The sequence below is a fragment of the Macrosteles quadrilineatus genome, unplaced genomic scaffold, assembly GCF_028750875.1.
Source record: "Macrosteles quadrilineatus isolate MER2022 unplaced genomic scaffold, UCM_ALF_1.0 Scaffold_3__2_contigs__length_128488019, whole genome shotgun sequence".
Lineage (NCBI taxonomy): Eukaryota > Metazoa > Arthropoda > Insecta > Hemiptera > Cicadellidae > Macrosteles > Macrosteles quadrilineatus.
Window position 1 is genome coordinate 62,953,125 of NW_026542596.1, and position 13,620 is coordinate 62,966,744.

Here is a 13,620-nt window from a genome sequence, read left to right on the forward strand (position 1 = left end):
ATGAGTGATATTGTAAATAAGTTTGTATATTGATCACCATTTACTATAGTGTGTTTTATTTAATTTTTTACTTTAATATACCTTCTGATCTGTTTCAGTAATGTAATGAACCAGGTGAGATGAGAATTATTATTTGTTTGTATCCTCTATTATTTTAAACTAGTGCATCTGTTGCTCGAATTCGAGCGATTGCAAAATATTAAAGGTGTTTTTTTTAAACGAATAACAGTATCAACTTGGTTGTTATTATTTAAATTTAACACTAAAAGACTGTAAGAAGACAACTGACTGAAATATTACTAGACATAAGAAAACATCGATATTGCTTTTAGCTGATCTATAATGATCATAAACATTTAAACTTTTGAACTTTCCATCCAAACTGTTTTGAATAAGCCAATAATTTCTCATACATTTTAATACCACCAGATTTTAATGATTAAACGGATAAGGTTTATAAGTGAACAGTTTTTTTTTACAAATATATGTATTAAAACCATAAGAATAAAATGTAAATTTATTTAGTATTATTTTAAAAACTACAACTACAGTATTATTTTAATATGAATAATAGTGCATAGATTTATTAAAGCATGTAAATTAATAAATTTTGCTGCTAATTTTGTACTTTATTTTGATACTCTTTTTTTTGAAAAATGTACCTTTATTCTATACAATAAACCGTGTAAAAAAGTACAAAACCTGTGGTTTAATTTCTTTTTTTATCAGTCAACAAGTTGTACAGTGAAAACTCTCAAATATTGCACCAATTTTGAATCAACCCAAAACTTAGATTAAAAATATTAAATTGCAATGAATTCAATGATTTTGAGAACAAACCCACCGTATGAGTTTTCTTTTACAGTTGTGTTCAGTGGCGGATCCAGAGGGGCAGCGAAGGGGGCGATCATCCCCCCCCCCCTGGGCATACATATACATATTTTTTTTACTGCATGTAATACGGTAGTGCATACACATTGCGTAAAATAATTTGTCACACTAACTTTGGACAAAGAAATGGTATAAAACTGCCATTTTGGAGACTTAGTTTACACAAATCTTTAAGGGGGGTACCCCCGTACCCCCCAGACTCCCTCTGGTTTGCCCCCTCCCCCTTGTGACTGTTCTAGATCCGTCACTGGTTGTGTTCTCAAAATCAAAAAAAGATTTCCTTTTTTAACATTTATTTCTAATTAATTATTTCTATCAACCAAGCATTTGTATTGGTTTACCAACAAAAGACAAGATGTAAAGTGAAACACTAAAAAAATTATATCCTTTCTTACTTAGTTAACATTTACTGTTAATATTAGTCTGATCTAATTACAAAATTAGTTTTCTTTGTAAAAACATCCCCTCAAAATCTTCAAATTAATAGTTTATTGCTATAAGTCTGGCAGTAAGTTACAACAATCATATGGTACACAACATAAACATTCCCAAATCATCCAACACCATAGAATTTTTTAACCTCTAAACTTTTTTGGAAATAATTAAATTTTTACTACAACCAATTTTTATACAGGGCACAGCATAAATTGCAAGCTAAACATGATGACCACAAGACATTAAGTAATTTGTGGTTCCTGGGAAAAGGTAGTGACATAAGACATGATTGCATGTATCTAGTGTTAATTATGGTTAACCATAGTTGTAGACAACACAGTGGGAGAATATTTCAAGGTTATGTGCAGAGTTTGTATCATTGCTTGCTTGTGTAAAGTACAGTCTGAGTCAAGCAGGGCTGTGTTGGAGGAAAGTTAACTAAAATGAAAGGTAAAAAGTATGTCTATACAATATTATTTTCTTACTCTCTACAGACCATTATCGGGGCAGCTCTTATTTTATAAAGTATAATTAATTGTGCTATTTTTATTGTTAGTTATATACCAACTCCATTGAATAATAGTAAAAGTTAAATGTAGATTTAATTAGTTTGTTTACATGAGTTGAATAAATTATAGCAACAATTATGTACGGTTGATGTTCTGTTTAGTACGATTTCAAGTAGGGACAAAATAATTCTTAGAAACTTAAAATTATATCAAATTGTTATATTTAGGACGATTTAACTAATTTATTATTATGTTTGATAACTATATGGTATCATAGACTAACCAACACAAGTAGACTTCTCATCCCATTGTAAATTTTGAAGCACGTTTTTCGTGTCTAGTTCATGCACGTGACACAAAGGGGCTAGTGTCGATGAAACTTTGTTTCAATTATTTTAGGGTTAATTTCTTGATTTCTGCTTTACTGTTTGGTTATATAACTAGGGGACAAGTTATTGTTTATGATTAGATCGTATTATTTGGTTAAACGAGGTTTTAAATGGCTGTAATAACGGGAAACAAATTGTAAACAAAACACGACCTCTACATAAACCGTACATGAACTAACAATAAAATTGTCTTCAGCTGTTCCATAAGGATGAGAAATCTACTTGGGGGAGTATGTTTTATCTATGATGGTATACATGGTTGCAGTCAATCGACCCACCTAATCAGTAATCAATAACTACTGATTTTTTTCATTATTAACAATACTGTAGGCCTAATTATAATCTTATTTTATGAGCGTCATTACACCATTAGTATTTAATATTTTTTTACTATCTAAAGCTGACTTTTAGCACAGTAAAAGGCTGTTAAATGAATTAAAAAAACCTTACATAATAATCTGTGAAAGATAATTCAATTCATTCATGTTGAGCTGTCATTAATCTATTGTACTTTTCACAAACAAGCCCACTTTATAACACATTTTATATACTCTTCATACAAACTCGATAATACTCGAAACATGGATCCTTTGAAGGATCGAAAATGTGAAAATCTAATTTTACTTCCATTTTGGTATTTGACGATTAGGCTATCTAGTCTACATTCTGAAATGTAATACACATTGAGATAACCATTCAAGAATTATTTGTTGACAGAATTTCAACTTATCGATTTAAAAGCAGCTTTTATTTTATAGTTTGACAGCATCACACTCAACTCACTCAGGCAATCTACATTGCACACAACTCATCACATTCAAGTATTCTACAACAATACGTATAAGGCAACAATACTTATATCCAAACATTCTACAAGATTACACAAAACTTAATGCATTTCCAGCTCCAGATTGCTTGCAGTGAGATATCAACTTGATAGATTTGCTGATAAGCTTAAGTTGTGAACTGCAATCTGAATGGCTTCTTCCCCAAAGATAAACGATTGATAAGACATTATCTGAGAATGATGAGGACCTTACGAATGTGATCTGGAGTTGGTACTCAGGATTGGAGTGGGTCTACGTGAGGAGGGTCAAGTAACTTGTGTCGGTAAGTCAACATGTCAAACGAACAAGATGAATATGACTGCGACAATGATACTCCAAAGATTCAGATACCCGAGACTGAAAATGTAAGTATGACTTAGTTTTGACTATGTATAAACAGTCTAGAATGGACAACCACACACAGATGTAGGGTTCTTGCAGCTAAAAGTATTATTTTTAGTTTGGAAAAGGTTAAGGTATATTTTATATTTCAATAAATTTTTACTATTTTATGAATTTGGTTAGTACACATTTTTAACCACGGTATCTAGTTTTATAAGAGGATAGCTTAATATTGGTTCTATGTTTTAAAGCTACTAAGATAGGTAAGGGAAATTTAAATTTTTTTTATAAAGAAATTTTGATTTGGAACACATTTTTATGACTGAAAAATTCAAATTAATTTGAATGAATTAGCTTTGAATGTACCTATCTGTTAATGTCTTTACCATCTTTTAATCAGCTGAGATCTGATCAGCTGGGTGTTACACTTTGTTTACTTCAATTATTGGCTTGTAAACATTCAAATTATCAAGAAGTATGTATCTTTATATGATTTTATTTTATGGGTTCTGTTCTCAAATGCGGCTGTAATCTGGCCTGAATACGGTCGTCAGTTTCCTAATATCCATACGAGTTTCTATGAGCACTAAACATCGTTCTGTTGGGAACGTGATACAAGATGTGTGTGTGTGTGTTTAAGAAGCTGTGTCTGATGTGTTGGGGTGGTTTTAGGACGATCCACGGACAAGAACAAGGACAGTTTCTCGTGACCTAGGTATTTCTCAGCTATTGAGAAAGGAAAATTGCATTCCTACCATTTCACACGAGTACGGGTTGGAAAATTTTTGTTTGGCAATTTTTGTTCCTTTTAGTCTGTAGAATAACTGGTAAAAATTAACGCACTTAGTAGAAACTCACCCTGTAGAACTGAGGGTTTTGGGTTAGCTTGTTAAAGTTATTAATAAGAAAATATTTCTGAATAAAAATTAATAATTTAATTATAAAAAATACTTAAATACTTATCTTACTATCCAAAGATGAACACGTCTTTGAATAGTAAGATAGGCATTTAAGTTTTATTTTTATTTATTAAAATTAAACATTAAAAATTAAACAATTTTGTGTTATTAAGTCAAAAGGTATTAAATAAATCCATTCATAATTGTAATTTGTTTTATTTATTGTAATGAATCCCAATTTTATTGATGCAGTCAAAGACATTTTTAAAATCCATTTCCGTTAAATTTTTCATATTTGATAAACACAACAGAGGATTTTTAACATTCAATAATAATAAGTTAACAAAATGAACAAATTGAAAAAAAATATTTTGATTGCTTCATTCATATTTGAATGAGATAATTCATATTAGTTTTTATGGCCACATAGAGTTCATCAGCTATCTGAAATCAGTCAAAATAGTTGAATAACCACTGTGAGGCCAAGCTATAGGTCACCATTGATAGTGTCATTTCACCAAACATGTTGTCTCGATCATCATGCTTAAGAAAACTAAAAGATTTCAACAACAATCTGATTATAATCAGTGAGTACTTTATAACACTAAGATTTAAGTAGTTATAAGAAAGCATAAAATTGCTGACTAATTTGATAGGGAATGTTGAAAATAGATTTAAAAAAATACCAACCAGAAGATTCAAAGGAAAAGTGTTAATAGAAGTTTTATTTAACGTATGGAAGCAAGCTTAGAAAACCTAAGTTTGAGATGATGATTTATGAAGGAAATCTTTACTAATAAATTATATCTTGACTTTATTGTGTAGTTATAAAAACCTACAATGATATGTATGTTTCAAAAGTTATTGATAAAAATACATAAAATATATTGTCAGATTCGAGTGTGACTTGTCTTGGACCAGTGAAAATAAGTCTTATAGCAATGTTCTAATAGAACGTTCTTTGCAAAATAAAAATCTATTGTAATAGTTTCTTCAGAGATTTATTAGTAATTAATCCGAGTTTATTTAAATTGTATCAAAGAATTGATTTTTAAAAATCATCAAAGTGTGATTGAGAAAATAATTTTTTTTTTGTGAACAGCCCAACATTTACCATATATTTTGATACCTATGAACCTTTAAAAAAAAAAAAAAATAATAAATCCTTTGTTTAAAGCTATGAATTATAGACTCGCCAGTTTGTCATACCTAAAGTGTTATTGAGTTATTTAAATACGAACAGGAAACTGAGATATGGAGCAGTGCTGCGAAGAAAATTCATATTTTACTCTGTAGTATATTGTACGGTACTATAGTGTAAATTTTCTAGATCCAGAACTACAGATTTAGAATTAGTAGTTTGACTTGTGTTTAGAAAATTTACTTGTACATGAAAATTTGCCTGCAAATAAAGAAAAAAAATAGAGTGTATTTAAATCGGTAATAATTAATAAATTAGACCGTATCCACAGACAAGTAAAAAAAGTTTAGTTCAAGTAGACTTTTTTTTCAATTTGTAAATCTGAAGTCGGTTTGTATTTGTGCTTCAATTTGGTGATATTCAAGGATGGAAATGTTTACCAAATGTTTTCTCCTATTTTAGAATTAATTTTACACAATTACGAGTTTTAAAAGTTAATTTTGATGTTTATTTGTTTTCACGTCCAGTGCCTTTGGATGACTGAAATCTGTCATCGCATGCTGATTGGTTCCTGGAATCTGGAACTCAATTTCAGCTGTCTCTAGTAGACATTTCTGAATTTCGATATGACTAATCAAAGTCATTTTAAACTTAATTGAGGTATAATTAATAATATACATAGTCTCTGTGAAATCTTGAAAAGTAGGGCACTCTTGACATTGTGGATTGCTAAATTCTTCCACTGTCACACAGAGTTTGTAAAAGCGAGTCGAACGCTCGTACTGCCCAGTGAATGCTGGAATCTCGTAATGAACACGTTCCACGCAAATCACAATTACTGTTGTCTCATGGTGGTCTTCGGACCTATCCATGACTGAAGAGACTAAAATAAAGTCGAAACAACAGAGCACACTTCTAATCCTGAAAGATGGATTAGTCGTATTGGACATAGCGCAGGCTCAATCAAATTTCGAATCTACAAACCACACACGAACATGGATCGTACACACCCGAGACGGTACGTGTGACAATCTCAATGCTCGGAGAGGTTGAGATTTTGGTTTTGTAATTTGAAAGAACATTCAAAAGAATGTAATCCGTCCTCAACACATTATAATTCAATCTGTCGTGCACTAAAGTGTGCACCTGATGAGGTATGGGCTGTTTAGCCCTGAGACCGAAACAGATGATATCGTTATGCGTATAATCGCACCTTTTACGTTGCAAGAGTGATTCCGCCACTAGGGCGTCTTTTCGCACGTATAACCCCAAGAACGAGTTTCGTGACCAATACATCTAACCTGCAAAATTAATTTAGAATTTAGAAGGTTGCGAAGCCAAACACTTGCACCTAATGTTACAAGTCACTCAAAATTATTAATTGGTTAAAGTGATTGTGACAGGTGATGTAGTTGCAAATCCAGCGGAGCTGGTCAGTCTTCTCAATCAGACTGCAATTTTAGAATCACTGATATCATCAAACAGTAGCACGTTTAGGCTCTTCTACACAATTCGTGTGGGCGGCATCTGCCTGTCCGGCGATCGTGAGGGTTCCCACAGCATATAGCTTTCGTGGTTGATAGCTGCAATTAAGATCAGCATCTGCCCTACGTCTAAAACCCGGTTACGCGTTATTGTGAGGGGATAAGACAAGCGCTTCATTACAGGTTAATCTTTTTGAAGGTAAATGGGACGAATCCCTTGCCAATTTTCAATTACATTCTTTTGAATGTTCTTTCAAATTACAAAACCAAAATCTCAACCTCTCCGAGCATTGAGATTGTCACACGTACCGTCTCGGGTGTGTACGATCCATGTTCGTGTGTGGTTTGTAGATTCGAAATTTGATTGAGCCTGCGCTATGTCCAATACGACTAATCCATCTTTCAGGATTAGAAGTGTGCTCTGTTGTTTCGACTTTATTTTAGTCTCTTCAGTCATGGATAGGTCCGAAGACCACCATGAGACAACAGTAATTGTGATTTGCGTGGAACGTGTTCATTACGAGATTCCAGCATTCACTGGGCAGTACGAGCGTTCGACTCGCTTTTACAAACTCTGTGTGACAGTGGAAGAATTTAGCAATCCACAATGTCAAGAGTGCCCTACTTTTCAAGATTTCACAGAGACTATGTATATTATTAATTATACCTCAATTAAGTTTAAAATGACTTTGATTAGTCATATCGAAATTCAGAAATGTCTACTAGAGACAGCTGAAATTGAGTTCCAGATTCCAGGAACCAATCAGCATGCGATGACAGATTTCAGTCATCCAAAGGCACTGGACGTGAAAACAAATAAACATCAAAATTGATGAGTCCGTCCACAATAATTTAAGAACAATGAGTTTTAAAAGTTAGTTTCACAAAGAAATGATACAGTAGAATAGATGTGAAATTAATATAAATGTTTACATACAAATATTAGAACAGCTTTGACTTGGATCACTATTAAACATAACGGAATTCACTCAAACGCTGTCAATCTCTTTGCAGGCTCTGTAAAGAGATACAACTCCGGTGAGTCACGCCCCACTCCTCTCTACGACCTGCATGTTACCAACAAGGGACGAATGGTCAGCTTTGCTGGGTTTCTGCTGCCAGTGCAGTACGGGAACGACGGCATCGCTACATCCCATCGTCACACAAGGGATCACTGCTCGCTCTTCGATGTATCACACATGCTACAAACAGAAGTCCACGGGAACGACCGAGTCAAGTTCTTTGAGAGTCTTTGTACAACGGACATTGAAGGTAACAAGAGTGATTAGTGCCCAACTTTCTTCAATTTTTATTTGCCAGATTTCAGCTATGGACATAATTTCTCTCACCCAGACAGTTAAATGAGTACCTACAGTGTACAGGTGACTATAAACATGAATAACAACACTCTGATTTAACAAAACGGTGTTGTAAGTATGACTGTTTTGTAAGAGCCCAATAATGCAGTCAATTTTTTACCACATCTAATTATACTTTTCTTTATAGGCTTGGCCGACAATTCTGGAGCATTAAGCTTATTTACTAGTAACTCTGGTGGAATTTATGATGATCTGATAGTGAACAAAACATCAGACGGGTATCTCTACATAGTCTCCAACGCGAGCCGAAGACAGAATGACCAATCATTAATGCTGAAAGCACAGGTTGTAGTTTTGTTATGATAGCCGTACAGTAGTGTGTAAAAGTTCCCATGGTTTATTTTCAGACATATTTAGCATGGTATGGATGAAAAACTTGTTATGAATCTTGTCGCTTCACTCCTCTGCCAGTTAAAAATGAAAACTGAACTGAGCTATATATACACTATCCACTTTTGAAATTGACTGAATGTATAGACTTTTCATTTTCAAAAACACACACTAAAATTAACACATGAAATTAAATTTGCATGGATGATGTTTTAAAACGTCTGGGTATTTCATTCCACAGGAGTTACCATTAAGTTTTTCACTGTGTACAAAAATGTGTACCAAAATTGTTCTTTAAATTACTCTATTTGTTTACAAACGTAATGGCAGGTTAGTAGCACAACTGAGCTTTAGTTTCACAGACTGTGTGGTGCCAGAGGCATTTTTCAATTCATAATCTTTCACCATGAAAAAATCGAAATCCCATAGTTTATAAAACAACTGTGGTAGAATGAAAGGAATATGGAACCTTAAAAAATCTTCCCAAGAGAATACTCCAATACTTTGTAAAATGAATCACTTAAACTCTCCTAACAGAAACATTTGCAAAGCTAGGAGCGTTTTCAAGCAGAAAACAAAGATGTGAATGTAAAGTTCTTGGAGCCTGAAGATCGAGCGCTGATTGCACTCCAGGGACCTCAGTCGAGCGCAGTGCTACAACCACTGGTCAATGTGGAACTATCACAGGTAAAAAGTTCAAGTACCGGTACCGGTAAAGTAAAAGGCTAAACCATGTTTTATAAAATATTAATCAATACTATACCTTGTAGATTTATGGTTTTTCTTTTTATGTGTGTGGTGAAAGTATAGTTATTTTATATAAATCGGTTGTTTACAAAATATTACAACTCAAATTTTACACAAAATATTGTGTAATCTACTCATGCTGAAAGCTATACTTGATACAGTACTAAATCAGCCAAGCCCCAAAATTTTACCAAATTGTTTTTTAAATTATATTTTTATTCGTCTATAAACTTAGAAAAAAGCACTAACACTCTAGTGCTGTATACCAATTAGAAAAAAATATTGCGTAAAGATAAAGAGAATGTTTTTATCACGATTCCAGTGCATCTCAAATAAATAAACATGGATATAACATGTTATAAACATGTAGTTAACATGTTAAATAAACATGTGCGTTCTTATAAACATGGCCATTTTGTTTAGGTGTATTTCATGAACACTTGGCGAGCCACCGTGGCCGGTGTGGCAGGTTGTCGAATCACTCGTTGTGGCTACACTGGGGAAGATGGGTTTGAGATCTCCATCCCAGCCAGAGCGGCAACAGCTGTAGTAGAGGATATACTGGCTTCTAATGTTGCCCCAGTGAAACTAGCAGGCTTAGGTGCCAGGGATACTCTAAGGTTAGTACAGGTCACTCACTAAGTTGTGAATCACTAACTTGTAATAAAACAAAACATTAACAGTGGTGTAGTGCCAGTGGTGCGGGAACGCGTGGGAACGGCAATCCCAAAGCACCTGCTTTTTCCAAAGAACCTATGACAAAAATGTTGACACTTGGACTCGGTAACTGAAATAATAGTGTTGTGACTGTTATATTAGTGGAGCTCCACACTCCTGCAATCTGTCGGTGGCTCACATCAACTATGAAAAATTTGATTTAAAAAACTGGCGACAACTTTAACATGGGCATGGAATGTCTAGTTTTATCAATAGTCAAAGATTAAACTCTGATGAACAATAAAACATATTTTTTTAGTTACTTGAATACAGTAGTAGCAGAAATAATTAAATCTCTAACATTATACATAACCATAGATAAGTTAATTAAATCAAGTCTAGGTAAAAAAAAATAATTTACTGAAATTACATAACGGTGTTCAGCTTTTTACAATAACTGGCGTCATTGATAACTTTAAATACTATTTTCAGGCTAGAGGCTGGTCTATGTCTATATGGGAATGATATTGACGAAACAACTACACCAGTATCCGCTGGTCTTACTTTCACCATAGGTAAATATGTGGCACAAAAGCATCTAGTAGTCTATTATGTAGTTTCTTACTAACTTAATTAGTTTCTTACATACATAAAAGATATTTTAAAATAAACGTTATCGATAAACTTAGTACAAAAAAAGGGTGTTCTCTGAAACATCCTTCTCCATATAACTTATTTTAATGATTGGGTGGTCTTTTAAAGCTATGGTCCAGCAGAGAGACAAATGGTAACTAAAAAAAGACTTGTCCCCTTAAATTTTGGTTTATTTCGAGAGGTCGCTTTCCAACTAGCTTATGGTTTTTTTTATTTTATTTTTTTTAAATTGTAACCTGATTGAGAGATAAAAAAGGTGATGATAATGGAGAGAATTATCAATCACTAAGGCCCCGTCCTAGCTACCATTGTATCAAAATATTTCAAACTCGTGGATAAGCGTGAGAGCCTCCTAGTTGGGCGACCGACGATGCAAATTGGTAATATTTGTAGTCTTCAATGTTTACATCCTGAACGTCTTGTCCTGTTCAATGTTGTGACGATGTAGTCAAATGTATTCCCTGACATCCTAGTGTGGTTTTTATAAAGTTCAGGATACAATCTTAACATTGCATGTAAAAGATGAAACCCACCAAGTTTATACCTGTCCTTAAAAATCTCATTTGCAGCATTCCTGACATCTAAGCTGGTTCTTGGCCGATCGCTACTAGTACCTATTTCAAAAGCATTATGTCCCGTCATGCGGGTTGCATCAACTGTCCTCGCAACCCATATGAAGGCGCTCAAGTACATGAAACACGGGGAGTCAACCCCGTGAGGCAGCGGAAATGTGTGCAGTCCGGTCTGTTTCCGACCTCCACCCTCCTCCCACCTACACTGCCCTCACTAGGCCAAGTGCCAGCTTAGATGTCACAAACTGTAAGCATAGATTAAAGAAGAACTGTCCCGCAGCACAAGCTTACATCTTTTCTCAACCGATAAAATGGGTAACAATGGTTGATTGGAGAGGAACTGTTAGACGACACTCAATTCCGTCATCAGACTAGACTCGCTCACACATACGACCGACCGATTTTTGGTCACTCAGCTAGGACATCACCTAAAAGTGTATATGTTTGTATGTTTTCTTAGTGCTTTTGTTAACTTAGTATAATTTTATTTTACTCCTGACAAAACCCAAGCAAATCTCATTGAACCATATTTCTTTTCTAGGAAAGAGGCGAAGACAGACAAAGGATTTTCCAGGTGCAGAAATTATCCTGTCTGAGCTCAAGGACAAGCCACAGTACAAGCGGGTTGGACTGAAGAGTGAAGGAAGAGGACCTCCTGCTAGACAAGGTGCCCCTATCACCTGCGAGGGGGAAGGCGTAGGCAAGGTGACCTCTGGCGCCCCTTCCCCTTCACTGGGGTACAACATCGCCCTCGGCTACGTACACAGCTCTGTCTCACAACCAGGGACTAGACTGGGCATCACGGTGAGGGATAACACTGTCCCTGTCACTGTCAGCAAACTGCCGTTCGTACCTGCCAAGTATTATATAAAGAAGAAGGAATAAATGTTATTGGAAACAATTTTAAGTTTTTCCCCTTTAATTTTTTTCATTGAGGAAATTTTTTTTGGCCCTTTTAAAGTTTTAGTACGGTAAGGGAACCGGCCAAACCCTGGTCTCCTAGTCTTGTTACATAATCTTATACGGTAATCTTGTCTTAGACATCTCATCAATTGATAAAGTGGGGAGAAGTAGTAATATTGTACAAATAGCAGTATTGAGCTGAACAGATACTAATAAACAGATGGATACATATAAAATACCCAATATATCCACGGTAAAAAAGCAATAAATATAAAACTTTGGTGGGATACCAACCATAAACTGATAAGAGACAACTTGCAGTATTGAAACTGTCGGATAAAGAAAGTAACAAACACAACAGAACAAATTACTACCAGTAACTATTAACTAAAATGAAACAGAGACACATGGAACCAGATTGGTTATAGATAAAATGATCAATATACCATAAAGCTGTAGTGTATTCTTTTTGTCTTTTTTTTACTGATAATGTACCTTTGGTCGTGGTTGTTTGTGTATATCAAATGAAATACGACCAAATAAGTAAAAGAAAAGTAGTTTAATAAGAGAGTTAAATTTTGTGTACAATCCTGAGAAAAACAAAAACCAGACTAAATCAAATCATAATTCGTTGCTATGACAACGTCATCAGCTGACGCTACACCAGCCCCCCACGGAGAAAAGGAATCTATACATCATTTTGAAAAGTAACCCGTGGTCAGATTTTGTCTTCCAGAACGAGTTGTATAAGACTTTGTAGATGGAGTTTGACAAGATGGTGGTATTTTTGAGGTTTCCTCTGCTTGTCCAGTCGGCACCAAACGTTTCGTGGGCTCAGGAATAGGATTTTCATCTGCAATAATATAGGCTGGCTTGACCCTGTCCAAAGATACCTTAGTTTCTTGGCCTCTTACAATGATGGTAATTGTCTTTACGTCACGGCATATGACCTTGTAAGGACCAGAATATGGAGCCTGTAAAGATTTTCTTAATCTGTCTTGTCGGAGGAATACAAAGTCACAAGTGCTTAGGTTCTTGAACACAAACGATGATGCGGGTGTAGGTCTTAGTCGATTCATATGCTTACACAGCCCTGATACCAATCCTTGTGGCTCGTTGCTCTCGTGAGAAGGTACTATGAAAAACTCTCCCGGAAGACGCAGTGGTTCTCCGTACACCAGTTCAGCCGACGAAGCAGTGATGTCCTCCTTGAAAGCAGATCTTATTCCAAGAAGGACAAAGGGCAGTACTTCGGTCCAGTCTGATTTGCTGTGAGCCATTATAGCAGCTTTCAACTGGCGGTGGAGTCTTTCAATCATACCGTTGGCTTGTGGATGCCAGCTGGTAGTGAACTGGAGCTTTATGCCCAACTGTCGTGCTAGGTCTTTAAACAAAGTCGATGTGAACTGGGATCCGCGATCACATGTCAACTTTTGTGGGCATCCAAAACGAGCTATCCAA

General features: G+C 34.9%; 1 protein-coding gene across 2 annotated transcripts; it reads left to right on the forward strand.

Annotated features, from left to right (window-relative positions):
- Positions 1–1,691: 1,691 nt before the first annotated feature.
- LOC128989937 (aminomethyltransferase, mitochondrial-like) lies at positions 1,692–12,151 on the forward strand. 2 transcript variants are annotated; one of them, XM_054412092.1, is made up of 8 exons: positions 1,692–1,776; positions 3,129–3,416; positions 7,932–8,189; positions 8,424–8,581; positions 9,182–9,313; positions 9,797–9,993; positions 10,523–10,605; positions 11,798–12,151. In XM_054412092.1, exons 3-8 carry the CDS (start codon positions 8,009–8,011, stop codon positions 12,139–12,141), a joined length of 1,095 nt encoding a protein of 364 aa, XP_054268067.1. In that variant the 5' UTR covers positions 1,692–1,776; positions 3,129–3,416; positions 7,932–8,008; the 3' UTR covers positions 12,142–12,151. The 2 variants fall into 2 exon arrangements, with proteins under 2 accessions (XP_054268067.1, XP_054268066.1); XM_054412091.1 differs by lacking the exons at positions 1,692–1,776; positions 3,129–3,416 and adding an exon at positions 4,772–4,879.
- The last annotated feature ends 1,469 nt before the right edge of the window (positions 12,152–13,620 follow it).